The 21,015-nt window shown below is 49.3% G+C and overlaps 1 protein-coding gene across 1 annotated transcript in view; it reads right to left on the bottom strand.

Moving 5' to 3' along the window:
- The window catches only part of LOC139227644 (A disintegrin and metalloproteinase with thrombospondin motifs 7-like), a 182,576-nt gene that overhangs the window by 79,387 nt on the left and 82,174 nt on the right, over positions 1–21,015 (bottom strand). Inside the window, exons 10-12 of the mRNA XM_070858560.1 lie at positions 19,454–19,546; positions 17,511–17,656; positions 1,405–1,574 (exon numbers count right to left, since the gene is read on the bottom strand). Of these exons, the coding sequence (XP_070714661.1) occupies positions 1,405–1,574; positions 17,511–17,656; positions 19,454–19,546 (409 nt within the window). The remainder of the gene's footprint in view (positions 1–1,404; positions 1,575–17,510; positions 17,657–19,453; positions 19,547–21,015) is intronic.

Below are 21,015 nucleotides of genomic sequence, written 5' to 3'. Positions count from 1 at the left end.
ACGAGAATGGTTCCAGGGATGAGGGACTTCAGTTACGGGGAGAGACTGGAGAAGCTGGGGTTGTTCTCCTTGGAGCAGAGAAGGTTGAGAGGAGATTTGATCGAGGTGTTCAAAATCATGAGGGGTCTGGACACAGTGGATAGAGAAACACTGTTCCCATTGGTGAAAGGGTCGAGAACCAGAGGACACAGATGTAAGGTGATTGGCAGAAGAACCAAAGACGATGTGAAGGAGGCAGACTCGATTTTATCTTTCAAAAGGGAGTTGGATGAGTATCTAAAGAGAAAAGATTTGCAGGGTTACGGGGAAAGGGCGGGGGAGTGGGACTGGCTGAGAATGGGCACGGGCTCGATGGGCCGAATGGCCTCCTGCCGTGCTGTGACCGTTCTATCCCACTTGCAAGCAGCAGTTTGTTTGTGTCCCTGAACCACATTGAGTCTGGTTTTGACCAGGCCATCTATTTGATTTGATAAACAGGAGACCAAAAGCCCCAATTGTAGTTAAACTTGGATAGAACCTTGGTTAGACCACACTTGGGAGCACTGTGCACGGTTACAGTCTCCATATTATAAAAAAAGGACATAGAGACATGGGAGCAGGCGCAAAAGAGATTTACACGGACGAAGAGAAAAGAGAAGGTTGCGGGGTGACCTGATGGGGTTCGATGGGGTAGACGTAGAGACGATGTTTCCACTTGTGGGGGGCAGACCAGAACTAGGGGCCATAAATATAAGATAGTCACTAATAAATCTAATCGGGAATTCAGGAGAAACTTCTTTCCCCAGAGAATGGTGAGAATGTGGAACTCGCTGCCACAGGGAGGGGTTGAGGTGAATAGTATCGATGCATTTAAAGGGGAAGCGGGATAAACACATGAGGGAGAAAGGAACAGAAGGATATGGGGATAGGGTGAGATACAGAGGGGTGGGAGAGGGCTGGTGTGGAGCATAAACCCCGGCACGGAGCGTGGGGCCGAATGGCCTATGTCTATGTAAGCTGTGTAAGAGCAAAATCCCAGTATTAATCCAGATTTCACTTGCAGCCAGCAGTTTGTTCAGTCTGGTTTTGGATCAGACTTTCTGGTTTTTTGGTAAACTGGACATGGAAAGCCTGAATTTTGAAGCGGAGTTTTTCAATAAACCTTCGAGCGTCAGCAGAACAAACAGCTCAATCCATGACCCCGGCCCTCCCCGTATCTTTCCCCATGCATGGTTTGGGGCTTGGCGGAGACAGGATGGCAGGTGAGCCGATGCCCAGGATCGTCGAACCTTACAGCACAGAAGGAGGCCACTTGCCCCGTTCTGCCTGTGCCGGCTCTTCCAAATTTAGAATCAATTAGCAAATGGCATAAAACCTGGAAAGACAGGAAGTGTGGCTTTAAATATCTACAAGCAATGGACTTACTTCTGTTGAGTACAGGAATCCACTTATGCAGTTTCCCTTTGTAAGGCATGGTGTCAAATTGAGTGCATTGGATCTGACGAAAGGAAGGCACGTCGGAGACACAGGCCTTGATGTTGCAAATCCTGAATCTCTTCCTCTCTCCCAGACAGTACGAGCCTCCGTACTTAGGCCTGCAAATGAGAGAAGGAGCATGTTACTGAATACCCCACGTGTCCTGCTCCAGAGACTTGAGCACATAAATCTAGGCTGACACTCCCAGTGCAGTGCTGAGGGCGTGCTGCACTGTCGGGGGTGCCGTCTTTCGGATGAGACGTTAAACCGAGGCCCTGCCTGCTCTCTCAGGTAGATGTCAAAGATCCCATGACACTATTTCGAAGAGTTATCCCCGGTGTCCAGGAGCTAATATTTATCCCTCAATCAACATCACTAAAACAGATTATCTGGTCATTGTCACATTGCTGTCTGTGGGAGCTTGCTGTGCGCAAATTGGCTGCTGCGTTTCCCACATTACAACAGTGACTACACTCCAAACGTACTTCATTGGCTGTAAAGCGCTTTGAGCCGTCCGTTGGTTGTGAAAGGCGCTATATAAATGCAAGTATTTTACTGTTCCATTAAAATACAATGCAATTGGCCGGGCAGTGGGGCGTCAGCATGCTGTGGTGTGGGGCGATGCTTCATTGAATGGTGAGGCCAACACACAACATTAACCTCATATAATCATGGCAGAGGCACCGAATGAAGGTCGGCCCCCTTTGGGAAGTGGAGGGAGGAAGCTTCCAGGGCTAAAGGGGTTAAATCCCGAGGACAGGTCGCACAGACTGGGCTTGTATTCCCTCGAGTGTAGAAGGTTAAAGGGCGATCTAATCGAGAGGCGTTATATAAATGCAAGGCTTAGGTGAGAGCCACGGCTGACATCTACCCTCGCAGAAGCCCCCAAAAAAACCCTTTCCCTCCAAATTTAAAACAGCGAAGGCGCTTAGCCGGGGGCGGGGTGGGGGCAGTACTTTTCTTCTGGGTTTCTGGAACTTGTAGCTGGTTGCTGACGGGCGCAGGGTTGAGATGAACAGACTGTCCCTTTGATGCAGGGAGTCCGGAGAGCGTGGGTGTCGTGCAAGTCGCCGGATAATTCATCAAAAGTATGGTCAAGCAGTTCTATTTTTGGAATTCTGAAGCCACGGCCTCCCAAGCGCTGACGGTCTCAACATTTGTTTACTGGTCGGAGACCATCAGCTGACCCGGGGCTACTCTCGAGGAGAAGGTTCTGGAACAAGGAGCTCAGAAAACCTAGGCCTGGGAATCGGCCTCGTTAGTGCCTCCCGTTATCGTCTCCGGGGGTTGAGGGGAATAACGAGGCGGCAACATCGACTCAAAATGGCGGGAGGTTTGCGCCGCCGTTACGGCGTTGCGCCCCGATCTCCTTCGCCTGGAGATCGCGACGTCACCGCCGTGCGTATCGCCCCGGATCTGAACTTGCCTTCCGACCCCTTGCAGCATCGACGGACAAAAACACCGGCAGCTGCAGGAGGCGTCCATCGGCGGCGATGCTTAAAGGCGAGGGGCGGCCGAGGTAGGTGAGAACCCCTATGACCGATCAGCCTGGCCCTCTGCTGCAGTGTATCGAGCTGATCGGGACGCATCACGGCTGCCTTGGCGGTCCAGGGAGGGGAGTTTTATTTTGCAGAGCCTGCAGCGATGGCCCATCCTGTTAAGGGAGGGAAGGAGCCTTCCAACGCTGCGACTACTGGGCAGTCCCTCGTGACAAGGATGACGCTCTTCATGTCAAAAAATGAGCTACAATGAGTTACATCTTAAAGGGCAGGGACGCTTCCCCCCCCCCGCAGACTGGGCTCGAACGCCACTCCTCACTGGGCACTTAACAGCAGTGGGGTCGGGGCCCAGGGGAGACGCAGCACAGCTTGGTCTCCAGTCATCTTGGTCAACCCTTGCCACTGGACCAAGACCTAGCTCTTGTCGAGCCCGTGTGGTGGCTGGTGTGCAACGGCCACCCCACGTTAAAAAAACCCACGCACAGGCATCTTCCACCCTTCGACGTCGTAACACCTGTGAACTCATCTCTTTTTGATGTGAAGAGCATCAGTCCTTGACAGGAGGGACTGCCCAGTAGTAGCAGTGATGCTCCACTCCCCCGGCCCGCCTGCTGCCCCTCGCGCTCCACAAAGGAAGTGGGGTGCCTGGTTTATCGTTCCACTGCCTTCTGGGAACGCAACCGCCAACATTTTTAAACATTAGCGCCGGAATTTCTCCCCATGAATGCTTCGCTGGCTCCAGACTCAATTCAGATTTGAACATACGGAGCCCGGTCTTTCACAGGATTACATCGGATATACGGCACAGAAACAGGCCACTCGCCCCAACCAGTCCATGCCAGCGTTTATGCTCCTCTCGAGCCTCCTCCCGTCTTTCCTCATCTAAATCTATCAGCGTAACCCTCTATTCCCTTCTCCCCCATATTCTTGTCCAGCCTCCCCTTAAATGCATCGACACTATTCGCCTCAACCACTCCCTGTGGCAGCGAGTTCCACATTCTCACCACTCTCTGGGTAAAGAAGTTTCTCCTGAATTCCCAATTGGATTTCTTGGTGACTATCTTATATTGATGGCCTCTAGTTATGCTCTTCCCCACAAGTGGAAACACTCTCTCTGTATCCACTCTATCGAAACCTTTCATCATTTTAAAGACCTCTATTAGGTCACCCCTCAGCCTTCTCTTTTCAAGAGAAAAGAGACCCAGCCTGTTCATCCTTTCCTGATATGTAGACCCTCGCCCCATCTTGTGTCACTCTAGATTTCTGTCTGTAGCACTTTGTACAATAAAACTCTGTTTTACAAATGTGTGCACTGATGTCCATACTGTCGATAATATACAGGTGCAGCGCCAAAAATCCAGACCCCTTGGGACCGAGACCGTTCCGAACTTTTCCAGACTTTCTGACGCCACGAATCCGGCAACACTCGAGCCCAGGTCTGGGTATTTCTGGGTTTCGGAACGTCAGAAAAGCGGGGTGGGGGGGGAGGGGATTCCAGCCGAGGAGCTGTTCAGGCCGACCGGCCCCTCCGAGAATGTCGTCGGGTGGGACCCACCGAGGTGGTGTCCAGGCGGGCTGGCGAGGAGGCCCCCGAGATAAGGGCAGCGGCGGCGAGGCGAGGCCCGAGCTCGGCAGGGTTGTCGGGTCCGGGTTCCGGAACATTTTACAGATTCCAGACGACCCTGCCACCGATCGTCCCGGAGTCCGAATTCCGGAACATTCCGGATTCTCGGCGCTGCACCTGCACTGCACGTTTCGCGTGTCGCGTGCACTCGCCGTGTCACTCCGATCTCACTTCACACTCGCGATGTCGCACCTGACGTATAACCTGACTCACGAAGAGCAACTCCGCTGGAGATCATAAAATCATAGAAATTTACAGCACAGGAGGAGGTCACTCGGCCCATCGTGTCCGCGCCGGCCGACAAAGAGCTATCCGGCCTAATCCCATTTTCCAGCTCTTGTAGGTAACGGCACTTCAGGTGCACATCCAAGTACTTTTTAAATACTACGAGGGTTTCTGCCTCTACTATCCTTTCAGGCAGTGAGTTCCAGACCCCCATCACCCTCTGGGTGAAGATATTTGCCCTCAATTGGCTATTAAGGGAATCAAGGGATATGGGGATATTGCAGGAAAGTGAAGTTGAGGTTGAAAGTCAGCCATGATCTTATTGAATGGTGGAGTAGGCTCGAGAGGCCAAATGACCTACCCCTGCCCCTAATTCTTAATTTCCCTCTAAACCTCCTCCCAATTATTTTAAATCTATGCTCCCTGGTTATTGACCCCTCTTCTAAGGGAAACGGGTCCTTCCTATCCACTCTATCTAGGCCCCTCATAATTTTATACACCTCAATTAGGTCTCCCCTCTGCCTCCTCTGTTCCAAAGAAAACAAACCCAGCCTATCCAATCTTTCCTCATAGCTAAAATTCTCCAGTCCAGGCAGCATCCATGTGGATCTTACAGCTAAGAGACTACTGAGATATTTGTCTATTACAAGATAAAAGTGTAATGAGTTCAGTGGGCATGAAGGTTAATCAATAAATCCAGCTATAGACAATCGCCTGCTCTCTACTTGTGCCGCTGTTAAACGTTAATATTCATTTTTACTGGGACATCCCCTGAGATACTGCACACAGCACATCGCAAAATACAGTACGTCTCGCTGACATTGAGTTGCTGCTTCTCTTTGCTTCTGCTTCTGTCTCTCTTTCTCTTTTCTTCCCAACTCTTCTTTCTGGTTCTCTTTCTCTCTCTCTGACTTTTTCTACTTCTCTCTCTGTCCTTATTCCCGTTCCTTTCGGGAGTGGGAGGGAACTGCCGAGTGTGTCCAGTTGCATTTGCTGGTGGTTCTCTTCCCTGCCCCCCGTCACTCGTCCTTTCTCTACCCTTCACCTTCCTCCCATCCCATCCTCTCTCATCACCCCTCGCTCCCATACTGCTTTCGAAGTATCCATTCCACTCCCCTCCTCTGTCAGTCACATCACCGACCTTCACTCCCAACACTGGGCAGCCTTTCATCACCACTGGACGTCTCAAAGAGCTTCACAGCCAATGAAGTACTGTTGGAGTGTAGTCACTGTTGTAATGTGGGAAACGCAGCAGTCAATTTGCGCACAGCAAGCTCCCACAGACAGCAATGTGATAATGATCAGATAATCTGTTTTTGTTATGTTGATTGAGGGATAAATATTGGCCCCAGGACACCGGGGATAACTCCCCTGCTCTTCTTCAAAATAGTGCCGTGGGATCTTTTACATCCACCTGAGAAGGCAGACGGGGCCTCGGTTTAATGTCTCATCCGAAAGATGGCACCTCCGACAGTGTAGCATTCCCTCAGTACTGCACTGGGAGTGTCAGCCTAGTTTTTTTGTGTGCTCAAGTCCCTGAGTGGGACTCGAACTCACAACCTTCTATCTCAAAGGCGAGTGTGCTGCCCACTGAGCCACGGGTGACACCCCTTTCTCTCACCTGTTGCCCTCCGATCAATTTCTCTCAAAGAGGCTTTGTTTGGGGAGGCAGGGTGGTAGCACCCCAAAGATGCTGGGGTACGACCTACTGCCCTGTTTGTGAGGCAACTGAGGGTGCTCCAATGTAGGTTGGACCCAGATTGGTATTTAAGGACTCAATTGGGCAGAACGCGCACTGTGCACACTCCACACAGGTCTCGCTAGCCTTATCTGCACCCCTCGCTTATCTGTGTCTCACTAACAGTGTCTTTCTCTCCGTCTCACACGTGTTAATGATTGGAATATTTGCATTTTTTAACTTCAACAAAACACAGGTGACAGAGATCTTTTGTCATCATCAAAATCAAATTTATGTGATTGAGGCAAATAGTTTAGATGCTTTCGACAGGAAACGAGATGAGCACAGGAGAGAAAAGGGGATAGAAAGATAGGCTGAAAGGCGGAGGTGAGGCAGATGGAGTGGGAGGAGACTCGTGTGGAACGCAAACACCAGCACAGACTAGTTGGGCCGAATGGCCTGTTTCTGTGCTGTATATTCTGTATGATTCCATGATTTGTACAGTGCACTGCACTTCAGGATCGAGCTACTGGGGGGCGGGGGGTTGGGGGGGGTGGGGGGTGGAGCGAGAGGGGAGGTTCTGGATAATGGGTTTCTTGTGTTATGGTAGCCACGGTCTTCAAAGAGTTTGCTAACTCTATCTCAGCACTGGAGTTACAACGGAGCAGATTGTATCTAAATCAGATCGGATCAGTAAGTGTGCCTCCAACACAGCAACTGCGCTGCAAGACAGACGTCTGAATGTTATTAAAATCCCTGCTGTGACTAAATGCCCCGAGTAAATGCATTGCTTCAAAGCCGTGTTGTGTCATCCCAATGCAACGAAACTGTAAACTGTTTCAATGATTCATGGGAAGTGACACAAGACTCCACAGAGAACATAAGAACTTAAGAAACAGGAGCAGGAGTCGGCCATTCGGCCACTTGAGCCTGCTCCGACATTTAATAAGATCATGGACTCAGCTCCACTTCCCTGCCCGCTCCCCAATGACCCTTGACTCCCTTATCGCTCAAAAATCTGTCTATCTCCACCTTAAATATATTCAATGACCCAGCCTCCACAGCTAAATGGGGCAGAGAATTCCACAGAGTCGCTCTTTGTCGTCCGGCGCGGACACGATGGGCCAAAATGGCCTCCTTCCGAAATTCTGATGATCCCAACCAGTAATAACGATTAACAAAATAACCCGTTGGTTGGGAGGGCAATAATCAACGGATATTTACATTAATGTGTGCTCTATCTCCTTGTTAACCTGAGGGGACCCAATTTGAATTCACAACTCAATTTGCGTTCGGAGTTCGCTTGAACTTATATCTCCTACTAACCGTTAATGTGCATGCCAGTTCAGAGATTGTCTACATCTCTTGAAAATATTTCACCGGAAGGCCTTCACTGGAACCTCCAACATCCACCATAATATTCCAGACAGAGATCAATAAATATTTGGGAACAAAAGGAATCAAGGGATATGGGAATCGGGCGGAAAGATGAAATTGAGGCAGAAGATCAGCCGTGATCTTATTGAATGGCGGAGCAGGCTCGAGGGGCCGAATGGCTGACTCCTGCTCCTAGTTCTTATGTTCTTATAATGAAACGGAGCCACTCACTATGTAGCTAATGGGAATTGGAAGATAATGTCCAAGTTTTGTAGGGTTCAGTGGAGACAGGAATGAGATAGTATGATCTAGGAATATACTAAAACCATTGGGCCAGGTTTTGCTGAAAAAATAACAGCGTGTGAACAACGGACTCGGTTATTATTGGCCAAATCGGCAGCGACTTGTGACAAGGGAGAGATACCGAGTGAACTGTTGAGTCGCCACAAGTTGATGGACGATTTGCACCGCTCTGCCGTTAGTTTTGGTCACCTGCCCTAACATCTCCTTTTGTGGCTCGCTATCAAATTTTGTTTTATAATGCATCGGTAAAACGCCTTGGGATGTTTTGCTATGACGAGGGCGGTATATAAATACATGTTGATGCAGAGCGAAAGCAGCAGGACAGTGGGAGATGCCTCACACACAGAGAGACTTCTGGTGAATAATCGGGATGACAGGAGCGTGGATAATGGAGGGGTATTTTTATTTTTACTTCCTGGGATGTGGGTGTCACTGGCAAGGCCGGCATTTATTGCCCATCCCTAACTGCCCTCAAGAAGATGGTGGTGAGCCGCCTTCTTGAACCGCTGCAGTCCGTGTGGTGAAGGTGCTCCCACACAGTGCTGTTAGAGAGGGAGTTCCACTGTATGACCAATAATCAGGGATGCTCAAGAGGGCAGAATTAGAGGAGCGCAGACATCTCGGGGGGGTTATGGGGCTGGAGGAGATTACAGAGATAGGGAGGGGCGAGGGCCATGGAGGCAATGGAAAACAAGGATGAAAATTTTAAAATTGAGACGTTGCTTAACCGGGAGCCAATGTAGGTCAGCGAGCACAGGGGATGATAGGTAAGCGGGACTTGGTGCAAGTTAGGAACCAGGCAGCCGAGTTTTGGATTGAGGGATAAATATTGGCCAGGACACGTAATCCTCAAACATGTTACCGCCTTGGAACGCTCCCACCTCCACCATCTCCCCTCTTTATTTCTTCATGGCACGTGTTTAAAAAAAAGAAAGACTTGCATTTATATAGCGCCTTTCACGACCACCGAATGTCCCAAAGTGTTTTACAGCCAATGAAGTACTTTTGGAGTCTAGTCATTGTTGTAGTATAGGAAACACGGCAGCCAATTTGCGCACAGCAAGCTCCCACAAACAGCAATGTGTATGACCAATACAAGCCGGAAAGGAGATTTTTCGGAAGGGGGCACGAGACCTGCAATAACTGCACACACATTCCACTCAATACTTTATCGAGAGACTCCTCGGCTAAAGTGCATGCTTGGTCAGGTGTACAGCTAAGATGGCTGGTAGAGCCAAATCTGTTGTTACTGGGGGAGTTGAAAGGATTTACACTAAACAAAGCGAGTGGCTGGGAGAGATGTTCAATTGCTGTCTCTATTAACTAACTATTATCTTCAGGGCAGCTTAAAACAGACATTATGCTGCACATTGCCAAGACACATAAATCATTTTTTTCTTGCAGGATTGTATCAGACTACATCATCTTGTCTTCCGGTATATTCTATTGACCACCCAAACCTTTTACATCTGTGTTTAATTTTAGCATTCTAGTATCAATGACGAGAGCAGATGTGTTTAACCCATTAAGCACCCATTTAATGTCAGGGATAAATATTGGCCAGGACACCAGGAAGAACTCCCCTGCTCTTCGAAATAGTGTCATGGGATATTTTACATCCACCTGAGAGAGCAGACGGGGCCTCGGTTTAACGTCTCATCCAAATGACAGAACCTCTAAAACTGCAGCGCCCCCTCAGTACAGCCCCTCCGACAGTACGGCGCTCCCTCAGTACTGCCCCTCCGACAATGCGGCGCTCCCTCAGTACAGCCCCTCCGACAGTACGGCGCTCCCTCAGTACTGCCCCTCCGACAGTGCGGCGCTCCCTCAGTATAGCCCCTCCGACAGTACGGCGCTCCCTCAGTACTGCCTCTCCGACAGTGCAGCGCTCCCTCAGCACTGCCCCTCCGACAGTGCGGCGCTCCCTCAGCACTGCACTGGGAGTGTCAGCCTAGATTTTTCTGCTCAAATCTCAGGAGTGCGACTTGAACCCACAACCATCTGACTCAGAGGCGAGAGTGCTGCCCACTGAACCACGGCTGACACTGGGACTCATACAGGGTAAGTGTTGGAAATTGCACGGACTGGCGAGACCCGAGCTTTGCAGCCTTGTCAAGAGGCAGCTCAGAGACAATCTTAAACAAGAGAGTAAATAGAAAGGACATTAGGTGAGGACAATCGAACAGTCGGCCAATATCGCTGAGACGCACTCAGTAATAATGGTGCTGAGCTGGAGATTCAACAGTAACAACAACCTGTATTTATATAGCACCTTTAACGTAGTAAAACATCCCAAGGCGCTTCACAGCAGTGTTGTAAGACAAAAATAAATACATTTGACACCGAGCCACATAAGGAGAAATTAGGGCAGGTGACCAAAAGCTTGGTCAAAGAGATAGGTTTTAAGGAGCATCTTGAAGGAGGAGAGAGAGGTAGAGAGGCGGAGAGGTTTAGGGAGGGAGTTCCAGAGCTTGGGGCCCAGGCAACAGATGGCACGGCCACCAATGGTGGAGCGATTATAATCAGGGATGGTCAAGAGGGCAGAATTAGAGGAGTGCAGACATCTCGGGGGGTTATGAGGCTGGAGGAGATTACAGAGATAGGGAGGGGGGAGGGCCATGGAGGGAATTGAAAACAAGGATGAAAATTTTAAAATTGAGGCATTGCTTAACCGGGAGCCAATGTAGGTCAGCGAGCACAGAGGGTGATAGATGAGCGGGACTTGGTGCGAGTTAGGACACAGGCAGCCGAGTTTTGGATTGAGGGATAAATATTGGCCAGGACACGTAATCCTCAAACATGTTACCGCCTTGTAACGCTCCCACCTCCACCAGCTCGCCTCTTTATTTCTTCATGGCCCGTGTTAAAAAAAAGAAAGACTTGCATTTACATAGCGCCTTTCACGACCACCGAATCTCCCAAAGCGTTTTACAGCCAATGAAGTACTTTTGGAGTCTAGTCATTGTTGTAGTATAGGAAACACGGCAGCCAATTTGCGCACAGCAAGCTCCCACAAACAGCAATGTGATAATGACCAGATAATCTGTTTTTTAGTATGTTGGTTGAGGGATAAATAGTAGCCCACGATGCGTAAACATCGAGCATATTCCCGCTTTGTAACGCATCCTCCTCCACCATCTCCCCTATTTATCTCTTTTTTGGAAGTTTACTCGAACTACCTTTACTGGGGGGAAAAAAAATATCACTTAATGGCTCTCCTTCTGTCGCCATAGAAACCAGGCCAGTGGCAAATGGGCAACTGTCAGTGCCATACTACAGAAACACAGCTGCGAATACAAGACTTTGACAAGTGTTATAAACAGAAGCACACAGTCAAACACACTGAAAACTGAGCAAACTGTGGCTTATAGTTTCTGGGCAGCAGAATTGAAGGGGGTCTCTCTCCACAGACCAACGATTCTCAGACAATACGGCAACAACACTGTCAAATTCAGTTACATGCACCATTAATTATCCATGCCGTGTTCTGGTTGAACCAGAATGATGTTTGGATCAGTCATTTTATAAACTCCAGATAAAAACATCCAATCTTGACCTCACGGCCCATTTCATCAAACGCTCAGTCTAAACAAAAACAGTGGTCGGATACAAAGCGGGGGAGGGGCGTTCATAGAATCCTACAGCACAGAGGGCGGTCATTTGGCCCTTCGTGCCTGTGCTGGCTCTGTGACAGAGCGATCCAATCAGTCCCACTCCCCCACTTTTCCCCACAGCCCGACAAATGTTTCCCCTTCAAGTATTTATCCAGTTCCCCGTTTGAAAGTTACTATTGAATCTGCTCCCACCGCCCTTTCAGGCAGCGTGTTCCCGATCACAACAACTCGCTGCGTAAAAATATTCTCCTCATCTCCCCCTCTGGTTCTTTTACCAATTATCTTATATCTGCGTCCCTCTGGTTACCGACCCTCCTGCCACTGCAAACAATTTCTCCCGATCTACTCTCAAAAACCTTCACGATTTTGAACACCTCTCTTAAATCTCCTCTTAACCCTCTTCGCTCGAAGGAGAACAACCCCAGCTTCTGGAACACAGAAGGTTGCGTGCCTTATTGAAGGCGCGTTCCTGGGCATCCCCCCAAAACCAATCGCACCCCTTCCTGAGTAGCCTGTGGAGAGGCTCCAGCAGCGTGCTTAAGTTCTGCATAAAGTTTCCAAAGTAATTGAGTAGCCCGCGAAAGGCGCGCAGTTCTGAGACATTCCGGGGCCTGGGTGCCAGGCGAATTGCTTCTGTTTTGGACTCTGTTGAGCGGATTCCATCAGCGGCAATCCTTCTGCCCAAATATTCAAGCTCGGGTGCGAGAAACAGGCACTTGGATTTCTTGACTCGTAGGCCTACCCGATCCAACCGTTTTAGTACGGAGATGGGAGTTGGTGTCCCTGCCCGTGATAAGTATGTCGTCTTGAAATACAACCGTCCCCGGGATGGACTTGAGCAGACTCTCCATGTTGCGCTGGAATATGGCAGCTGCCGACCTGATGCCGAATGGGCATCGATTGTACATGAAAAGGCCTCGATGTGTGTTGATGGTGGTGAGTAGCTTAGATTCCTCGGTCAATTCTTGCGTCATATACGTAGATGTGAGGTCTAATTTTGAGAAAAGTTTACCTCCAGCCAATGTGGCAAATAAGTCCTCCGCTCTGGGCAGCGGGTACTGGTCCTGTAGGGAGACTCTGTTTATGGTAGATTTGTAGTCCCCACAGATTCGTACGGATCCATCAGGATTCATGACTGGGACGATGGGACTTGCCCAGTCGCTAAATTCCACAGGTGATATAATGCCTTCCCGCAGAAGCCTGTCTAGTTCGTGTTCAATCTTTTCCCTCATCACATAGGGTACAGCTCTGGCCTTGTGATGGACCGGTCTAGCATCCTGTGTGATGTAGATTTTGACTTTGGCCCCTTTGAAAGTGCCCACACCTGGCTGAAAGAGATGTTCAAATCGCTTTATAACTGTTGAGCAGGAGGTCCGTTCCTCTAATGACATGGCATGGACATCATCCCATTTCCAGTTTAGTTTTGCCAGCCAGCTTCTCCCCAGCAGTGCTGGGGGTCTCCGGGGACAATCCACAGGGGAAGTCGGTTCACTGTCCCTTTGTGTGTGACGGAGAGCATGGCGCTGCCGAGGACTGGTACGATTTCTTTGGTATAGGTCCTTAGTTTGGTGTCGACCCTTGTGAGTTTTGGTCTGTCTCTTTTATGCGGCCACAGTTGTTCAAATTGTTGAGCGCCCATGAGAGATTGACTCGCTCCTGTATCCAGCTCCATGTTGACAGATATCCTGTTGAGTAGGACCCTCATCATTATAGGAGGCGTCCTGTTGTAGGAGCAGTGGCCATTGATCGTGTTGACCCGCTGTACATCGGTGTCCTGGGTACTGTCCTCACCGTCTTCTGGTCCGCTTTCCGACCCATCCGATTCGTATACCAGCCGAGCTGCCGTTTTTTTGCACATGCGGGCCAAATGCCCTGTATATTCACAATTTCTGCAAACAGCCTGCTGAAATCGACATCCCCTTGACGAGTGCCCACCTTCACACCTCCAGTACAGACATGTTCTATTGTTCAAAGTGTTTCCAAAGAATGAGCTGCGTCTGGCTGATCTCTCTTGAGCTTCTCTCAGTTTGTAGTTGATTGCTCGCATTGTGGGTTGATGAGGTGTGAACGGCCGTTCCTGTGGCCCTTGATGGCTTCTGCCTGCTGTTGAGAGCCTGTTCCCCCGGTTTTGTCTATGTGTGGGGGTAGCAGCTTGTTTAGTGCTGTGAACTTCTTGTTCCAATATTTCGTTAGTTGTCGTACCTGCATTGTAAATCAACCTCGTTTCTTCCCCTGCCAAGAATGTCTGTGCAACCAGTGCTGCTGCCTCTAAGGTCAGGTTCTTGGTCTCTATGAACTTTCGGAATATGCCTGCGTGGCCTATTCCTTCAATGAAAAAGTCTCTCAGCATTTCTCTCCTCAGATCATCGGAGAACTCACATAAACTAGCCAACCTCCGAAGTTCCACCACGCAGTCGGGTATGCTCTGGCCCACACAGCGTCTGTAGTTGTAGAACCTGTGTCTGGCCATGTGTAGGCTGCTCGCTGGCTTCAGGTGGTCTCTTACCAGTGTGCTCAATTCTTCAAATGACTTGCTTGCTGGTTTCTCGGGTGCCAACAGATCCTTCATTAAAGCGTATGTTTTTGAGCCACGGCTGGTCAAGAGATGGGCTCTTCACTTGTCTGCCTTATCGTCGCCTAACCAGTCTTTGGTTACAAAGCTTTGCTGGAGCCTTTCTATAAAATCCTCCCAATTGTCTCCCGCATTGTACTTTTCATCTGATCCATTGTTTGCCATTCTGTGGAGTCTGTAATCCCGTAAGCCGTCACCACTGTAAAGTCCTGAGTCTTCAGTACAGATTCACACGAGGCATGTCGTGAAGTCAAGGTCACTCTGGACCTGCACCTTTATTTCACAGCTCTGGAATGCTGCACTTGCCTGAGACCTGTGCTTATATACCTGTCTCTTGCAAGTGCACCCCTGGTGGTAAGGTATGCTGGTGGTTACAGATCATATCTTATTACAGTCATGTATAGCATGTTAGGATACAGTTATATATAATAATGTAAGATACATGACAGGTACCATACTGGTAAATCTTCTCTGCACCCTCTCTAAGGCCTTCACGTCCTTCCGAAAGTGCGGTGCCCAGAGTTGGACACAGTACTGCAGCTTGGGGCCAACCAGTCATTTATAAAGCGTTATAACAGAGTGAACAGCAAGTGAGATGCGATTGATACAGTGAGATGGGCGCAGTGCAATGTCCTGCACAGTATGATTCGTTGTACAAATGCCATGAATTTGCAGAAAAATGTAAATACCAATCTTTTAGCAAAACGTGAAATAACAAAGAAAAAGGAAAGAACTTGCATTTATATAGCACCTTTCACATCCTCAGGATGTCCCAAAGTGTTTTACTCCCAATAAAGGACTTTTTGGAGTGTAATCACTGTTATAATGTGTGAAACGTGGCAGCCAATTTGCGCACAGCAAGCTCCCACAAACAGCAATGTGATAATGGCCAGATAATCAGTTTTCATTTATGTTGGTTGAGGGATAAATATTGGCTGGGACACCAGGGAGAACTCCCCTGTTCTTCCAATAGTGCCATATGATTGTTTACATCCACCTGGGAGGGCAGACAGGACTTCGGTTTATCATCTCATCTGAAAGACAGCACCTCTGACAGTGCAACACTCCCCACAGTACTGCCCCTCCGACAGTGCAGTGCTCCCTCAGTACTGCCCCTCCGACAGTGCGGCACTCCCTCAGTACTGCCCTTCCGACAGTGCAGCATTCCCTCATTCCCTCAGCACTTCCCCTCCAACAGTGCGGCGCTCCCCCAGCACTGCAGCCTAGATTTTTTGTGCTCAAGTCCCTGGAGTGGGACTTGAACCCACAACCTTCTGACTCAGAGGCGAGGGTGCTGCCCACTGAGCCACGGCCGACACTGACAGCTCATTGGTGAATCTGTTCACAGCTCTACATTCATAAGGGCATGTGACAAATACCGACCTGGAAGAGCAGCTTGGCCCATTTACTTCTGGATAAAACCTCAAGTCATTCCTCTTGTAGGAGCACCAAACTGCTTCTCGAATGATTCCAGAGTTACTGCCTCTACTGCACTGCGCTGCGCTCAATCCAAGTGGTGCTTGCTCTTGGCTGGATTTTCCTAATGATTGCGCCTCTGTTCATGCCCTGGAGGGGCGGTAAGGGGTCTGGAAATGATTACCGCCGGACGGTTAACTCCCAGCGCCCCCAGTTTCGCCAGCGTTGGGAGATTTGGTGGGAGTGGCACCCACAGCGCTCTCCTAGTGAGACTCCCCCTGGGCAAGTGGGCGGCCCGAGCTGTTCCGGGGGCGCTGGGGGAAGGAAGGACTGCGCGAGGTAAGCATGATTGTTTGTTTTGTTGCTTTGTTGTTGAGATTTATCTTTAATTTGGGGTCAGTAATGTATTGCGAATGTTTTCTGTGTTTTGTGTCACGAGCTGTTTTTTTGCAGGGAGACCTCTCTCAGAGCTCTCCGAGGCCAGCTCCTCAGCGATGGATTTTCAGTCGCTCAGCCGGCCTCGTGCCCTGAGAGAGGTGTGGACACCTCCCTTCGCCCCGCTCCACTCTCAGGGCTCAGCTGATGAATTCAGTGGCTGCCAACGCAAGCTATTTTCCTCCGCCAGCTTTACTGCCCCATCGCCATTAGCGCCCTCGGTAGCCTCCGACTGAAAATCCCGCCCTGTGTGTAAAGAATTTTCTGATGCCCGACCTAAAGTTGCCTTGTATTAGTTCGTGTCCTCTAGTCCTACTCTCCTGGATGAGGCAATGATCCACATCGAGCTTTACGATACCATTTCCTATCTTATTTACGTCCATAAGATCAATTCTCAGTTGCCTCTTTCGGAGGCTGAAAAAGCAAGAGTTTCCCTCCAGTTTCCCCTCAGATCTCAGTCCTCTGAGGTTCAGGAAATAATTCTCGTCTGCCCTCCCTCCAGGATCTGAGTGCCTCCTTTCTGCCTCAACAACCAAAACTGGACACAATATTGGTGCACAAGTAGTGGAAAACAGACGAGCTTGGGACACTACTAACGGAAGAGCGCCAGCATAATTCATTATTTCATAGAAATTTACAGCACAGAAGGAGGCCATTCGGCCCATCGTTTCCGCGCCAGCCGACAATGGGCTATCCAGCCTAATCCCACTTTCCAACTCTTGGTCCGTAGCCCTGTAGGTTACGGCACTTCAAGTGCATATCCAAGTACTTTTTAAATGTGGTGAGAGTTTCTGCCTCTACCACCCTTTCAGGCAGTGAGTTCCAGACCCTCACCACCCTCTGGGTGAAAAAATCTCCCCTCAAATCCCCTCTAAACCTCCTAGCAATTACTTTAAATCTATGCCCCCTGGTTGTTGATCCCTCTGCTAAGGGAAATAGATCCTTCCTATTCACTCTATCCAGGCCTCTCATAATTTTATACACCTCAATAAGATCTCCCTTCAGCCTCCTCTGTTCCAAAAAAAACAACCCCAGCCTATCCAATCTTTCCTCATAGCTAAAACTCTCCAGTCCTGGCAACATTCTGGTAAATCTCCTCTGCACCCTCCCCAGTGCAATCACATCTTTCCTGTAATGTGGTGACCAGAACTGCACGCAGTACTCCAGCTGTGGCCTAACCAGTGTTGTATACAGTTCAAGCACAACCTCCCTGCTCTTATATTCTACGCTTCAGTTAATAAAGGCAAGTATCCAGAATGCCTTGTTAATTGCAGCTGTCCGAGACATTGAGGAGACGAAGGTAAAGGCTTACGTTGGGTTGTTGCAGTGCCTCTCCGCGCTCTGTATTCCTGCACTGCAGGTTCGGGTACAGGACGACCAAGAACTCCAAGTTCCCCAACTTCCGTTTGTACTCTCGGGCCGGTGGACTGTGGATATGCAATCTCCATCGAAGCACCACTGGAAGAGGATGTTGAGAATTACTACCAGATGATAAATTGTTTTTTGTGGGGACAAGAGTCGGAACTGTTAGAACTCAAAATGGAACAATGTTGTCCGCATCGTTGGCATCGCAGACTCCTAGTTGAGATACAACAACTTGTATTTATATAGTGCCTTTAACATAGTAAACCGTCCCACGGGAGCGATTATCAAACACAATAATCGCTCCCGTGGGACGGTTTACCGAGCCACATTAAGGAGATATTAGGACAGGTGACCAAAAGCTTGGTCAAAGAGGTAGGTTTTAAGGAGTGTCTTAAAGGAGGAAAGAGTAAAAGATATAGAGAGGCGGAGAGGTTAGGGAGTGAATTTCAGAGCGCAGGACTTAGGCAGCTGAAGGCACGGCCGCCAAAGGTGGATCGATGGAAATCAGGGGTGCGTGAGACTAGAATTGGAGGAGAGTGGAGATACAGAGTTGAACTCAACTTTGGGGTAGAAGTTTGGTTGTGCCAATCTTGGAGTTGCCGGGAGCGCAGATTATACAATAGCACATTCCCAGCATGATTGACCCACACACTGGCGTTTTTACCCCAACCTACCTTCACCCCAAACACAGAACAGAAACCTCTCCTGGCCTAGTGTGATATTCTCACCTTTATGTCCAGGATTATGGACAGTTTTTGTTCTGTTGTCTGTTTTCCTGCACAGCAACAATGAATGAATGCCGATGTAATTGACTGCAGGTGAAATGCTATTGAGATGTACCAGTGAAAGACTAGAACGTGGCACACAAATTATCTCACCATTCTGGCGTTGCTTGTTTTAGTCAATGGGGGACACCTGAGATGAGATACTGGAAGCCAAGCTAGCTGCCACCCTGCACTCCCCATAACAGGAGTGGATGTACATCATGGAAGTTAAAGCATTTCATAAATTAACATGCGTCTACAGCAAGCAATTAGGAAGGCAAATAGTATGTTGTCCTGTATTACAAGGGTTTTTTGGAGTATAAGAGTAAGGAAGTCTTACTGCAATTATATAGGGCCCTGGTGAGGCCACACCTGGAGTATTGTGCACAATTTTGGTCTCCTTAGCAATGGAAGGATACACTTGCCATAGAGGGAGTGCAGCGAAGGTTCACCAGACTGATTCCTGGGATGGAGGGATTGTCCTATGAGGAGAGATTGAGTAAGCTAGGCCGATATTTTCTGGAGTTTAGAAGAATGAGAGGTGATCTCATCGAAACATATAAAATTCTTAGACAAGGTAGATGCTGTGAGGCTGTTTCCTCTGGCTGGAGAGTCTAGAACAAGTAGAACCAGGGGGCACAGTTTCAGGATAAAGGGTCAGCTATTTAAGACTAAGGTAAGGAGGAATTTCTTCACTCAGAGGGTTGTGAATCTTTGGAATTCTGTATCCCAGAGGGCTGTGAATGTTCAGTCGTTGAGTCTATTTAAGATTGAGATCGATAGATTTTTGAACTCTAAGGGAATCAAGGGATCTGGGGAGAGTGCGGGAAAACGGAATTGAGGTCAATGATCGTCCATCATCTCATTGAATGGCGGAGCAGGCTCAAGGGGCCGAATGGCAGACTCCTGCTCCTAGTTCTTCTGTTCTTAACTTCCCTCACCAACCCTTCATGGAAAAAGGTGGACAGGTTAACTTTGGCCACAGTTTATATCATTGTGGCCGGGCCAACTCGAGAGCAACATTAAGGACAGCCAGACAGCAGGTCGTTCATTCTTCATCCTCCCGATTGGGCTGAGAGGCGCAAATCAATGAGAGACCTAACAGGAGCTTAGTTGCAAACATTACCTTGTTCTCTCCGCATTTTGTCCCATCTACAGCAGCGTCCAGCTTGGAGTGACAGGTGTTTCCCACGGTGCACCACAGTGTATTGCAGACACTCTGTCGGGGAGAGACAAGGAATGATAATTCACAATTCAAGCTCATTCTGTGAGGGTCCTAGCAAAATACAGACTTCTGAGTCGCGAGTGCGTTGGGGTTGAAGTGTCTGCATAGATATGAGGATGGAACTCAAGGGACTTATGGACCTCACTCGACCCTTGAGCTTTAAACACAGGAACACAGGAGCAGGAGGAGGCCGTTCGGCCCCTCGAGCCTGTTCCGCCATTCAATGAGATCATGGCTGATCTGCGACCTAACCCCATAAACTCTTCTCTCTTGTCCCACACTCAACCTTCCGTGACAGAGACCTTGGTCTAAGGATCCGTGCCATGATTGTCATCCCAGAACTCTGCTTGAGTGCCGGGCTGTTGGCACGGCTACCCCGCTCCCCGGTGGTCCAGGGAAACTCCCTTAGAGCAGAGTTTGTAGCCTGGGCCCTCCCCGTTAATGAATGGATGAGCCCCTCCTACATGACCCAGTGCGTAGCTCCGCCCCGCTCCTGATCCATCCCCTCCCGATCCGCCCGCCCCAGAAAGGAAGTGGAGTGAGTTATTTTGTGCTCCCCTTCCTTCCGGGGGGCGGTAACTCAAAGTTAGCGAGCGGGGCGCGACCTCTGCATCTGCCGCAGAATGTCCAGCCTCCCAGACGTTACCGCCCCCAAACAGGGTGCAACAGAATGACTCCCCCTTTAAATGTCCGAGCCTTGTACTCTGTTCCTCTCTCCCCAAAGCTCGCTGCTTTGCTAACTATCTTCTTACTCAAAAGCCTCTTCACCCATACCTTCCACCATCTATAATAGTTTTACTACAGGTGCTACAGTCTCAGGTAGTTATCAAACAATGGTAAACTGTACTCCACCTACCCAACACTCTATTGTCCACATCCTAGCTTGTACCAAGTACCAAATAATCGCCCCTCCAACCTTAATATTAGTTACCCATCCGCAATCTACCGAATGCCAGATCCCGGAGCTGGTTTATGGATCCCGTGTCCCGTTTGAGTGATCTCTTGCTCTCTCATCCCACTTCACCGGAAGACCACATTTGGTTTTGATTCCTGGGGAGCCGGTGGGGAGCGCTGGGACTGACCAACGGACAGTGGATCTGCCTCTGCCCACTTTGTGGCCCCGCTGAACGTGAATGTCACTCCCCTGTGTGCCCCAGTACCGAGAATCCTCTCGCATTCGAGAAATATGCGACACTTGGGAAGGGTTTGAAGGCAGCAATCTCAGTTTACCACTCAGCGAAGGCCGATAAATCCTTTAACCCTTGACCTGTGGTTTACAGGATCTCAGATCCTGACTGAGAGCTCCATTATCCAATTACTCTCCAATGCCCATTAACTTTATATCGTTTCTGTTTTACATTTAAAGCCACAGGTGACCCCCTCGGCTTAATACCTTTGTCCCGGGGGTACCTGAGCCCCGAGGTTTGGGCACCTGAGATGTGCTGAGTTGGCAGACCGCAGGC

The sequence above is a fragment of the Pristiophorus japonicus genome, chromosome 17 (genome assembly GCF_044704955.1).
Source record: "Pristiophorus japonicus isolate sPriJap1 chromosome 17, sPriJap1.hap1, whole genome shotgun sequence".
Lineage (NCBI taxonomy): Eukaryota > Metazoa > Chordata > Chondrichthyes > Pristiophoridae > Pristiophorus > Pristiophorus japonicus.
This window is presented reverse-complemented; position numbering and strand designations above follow the sequence as displayed.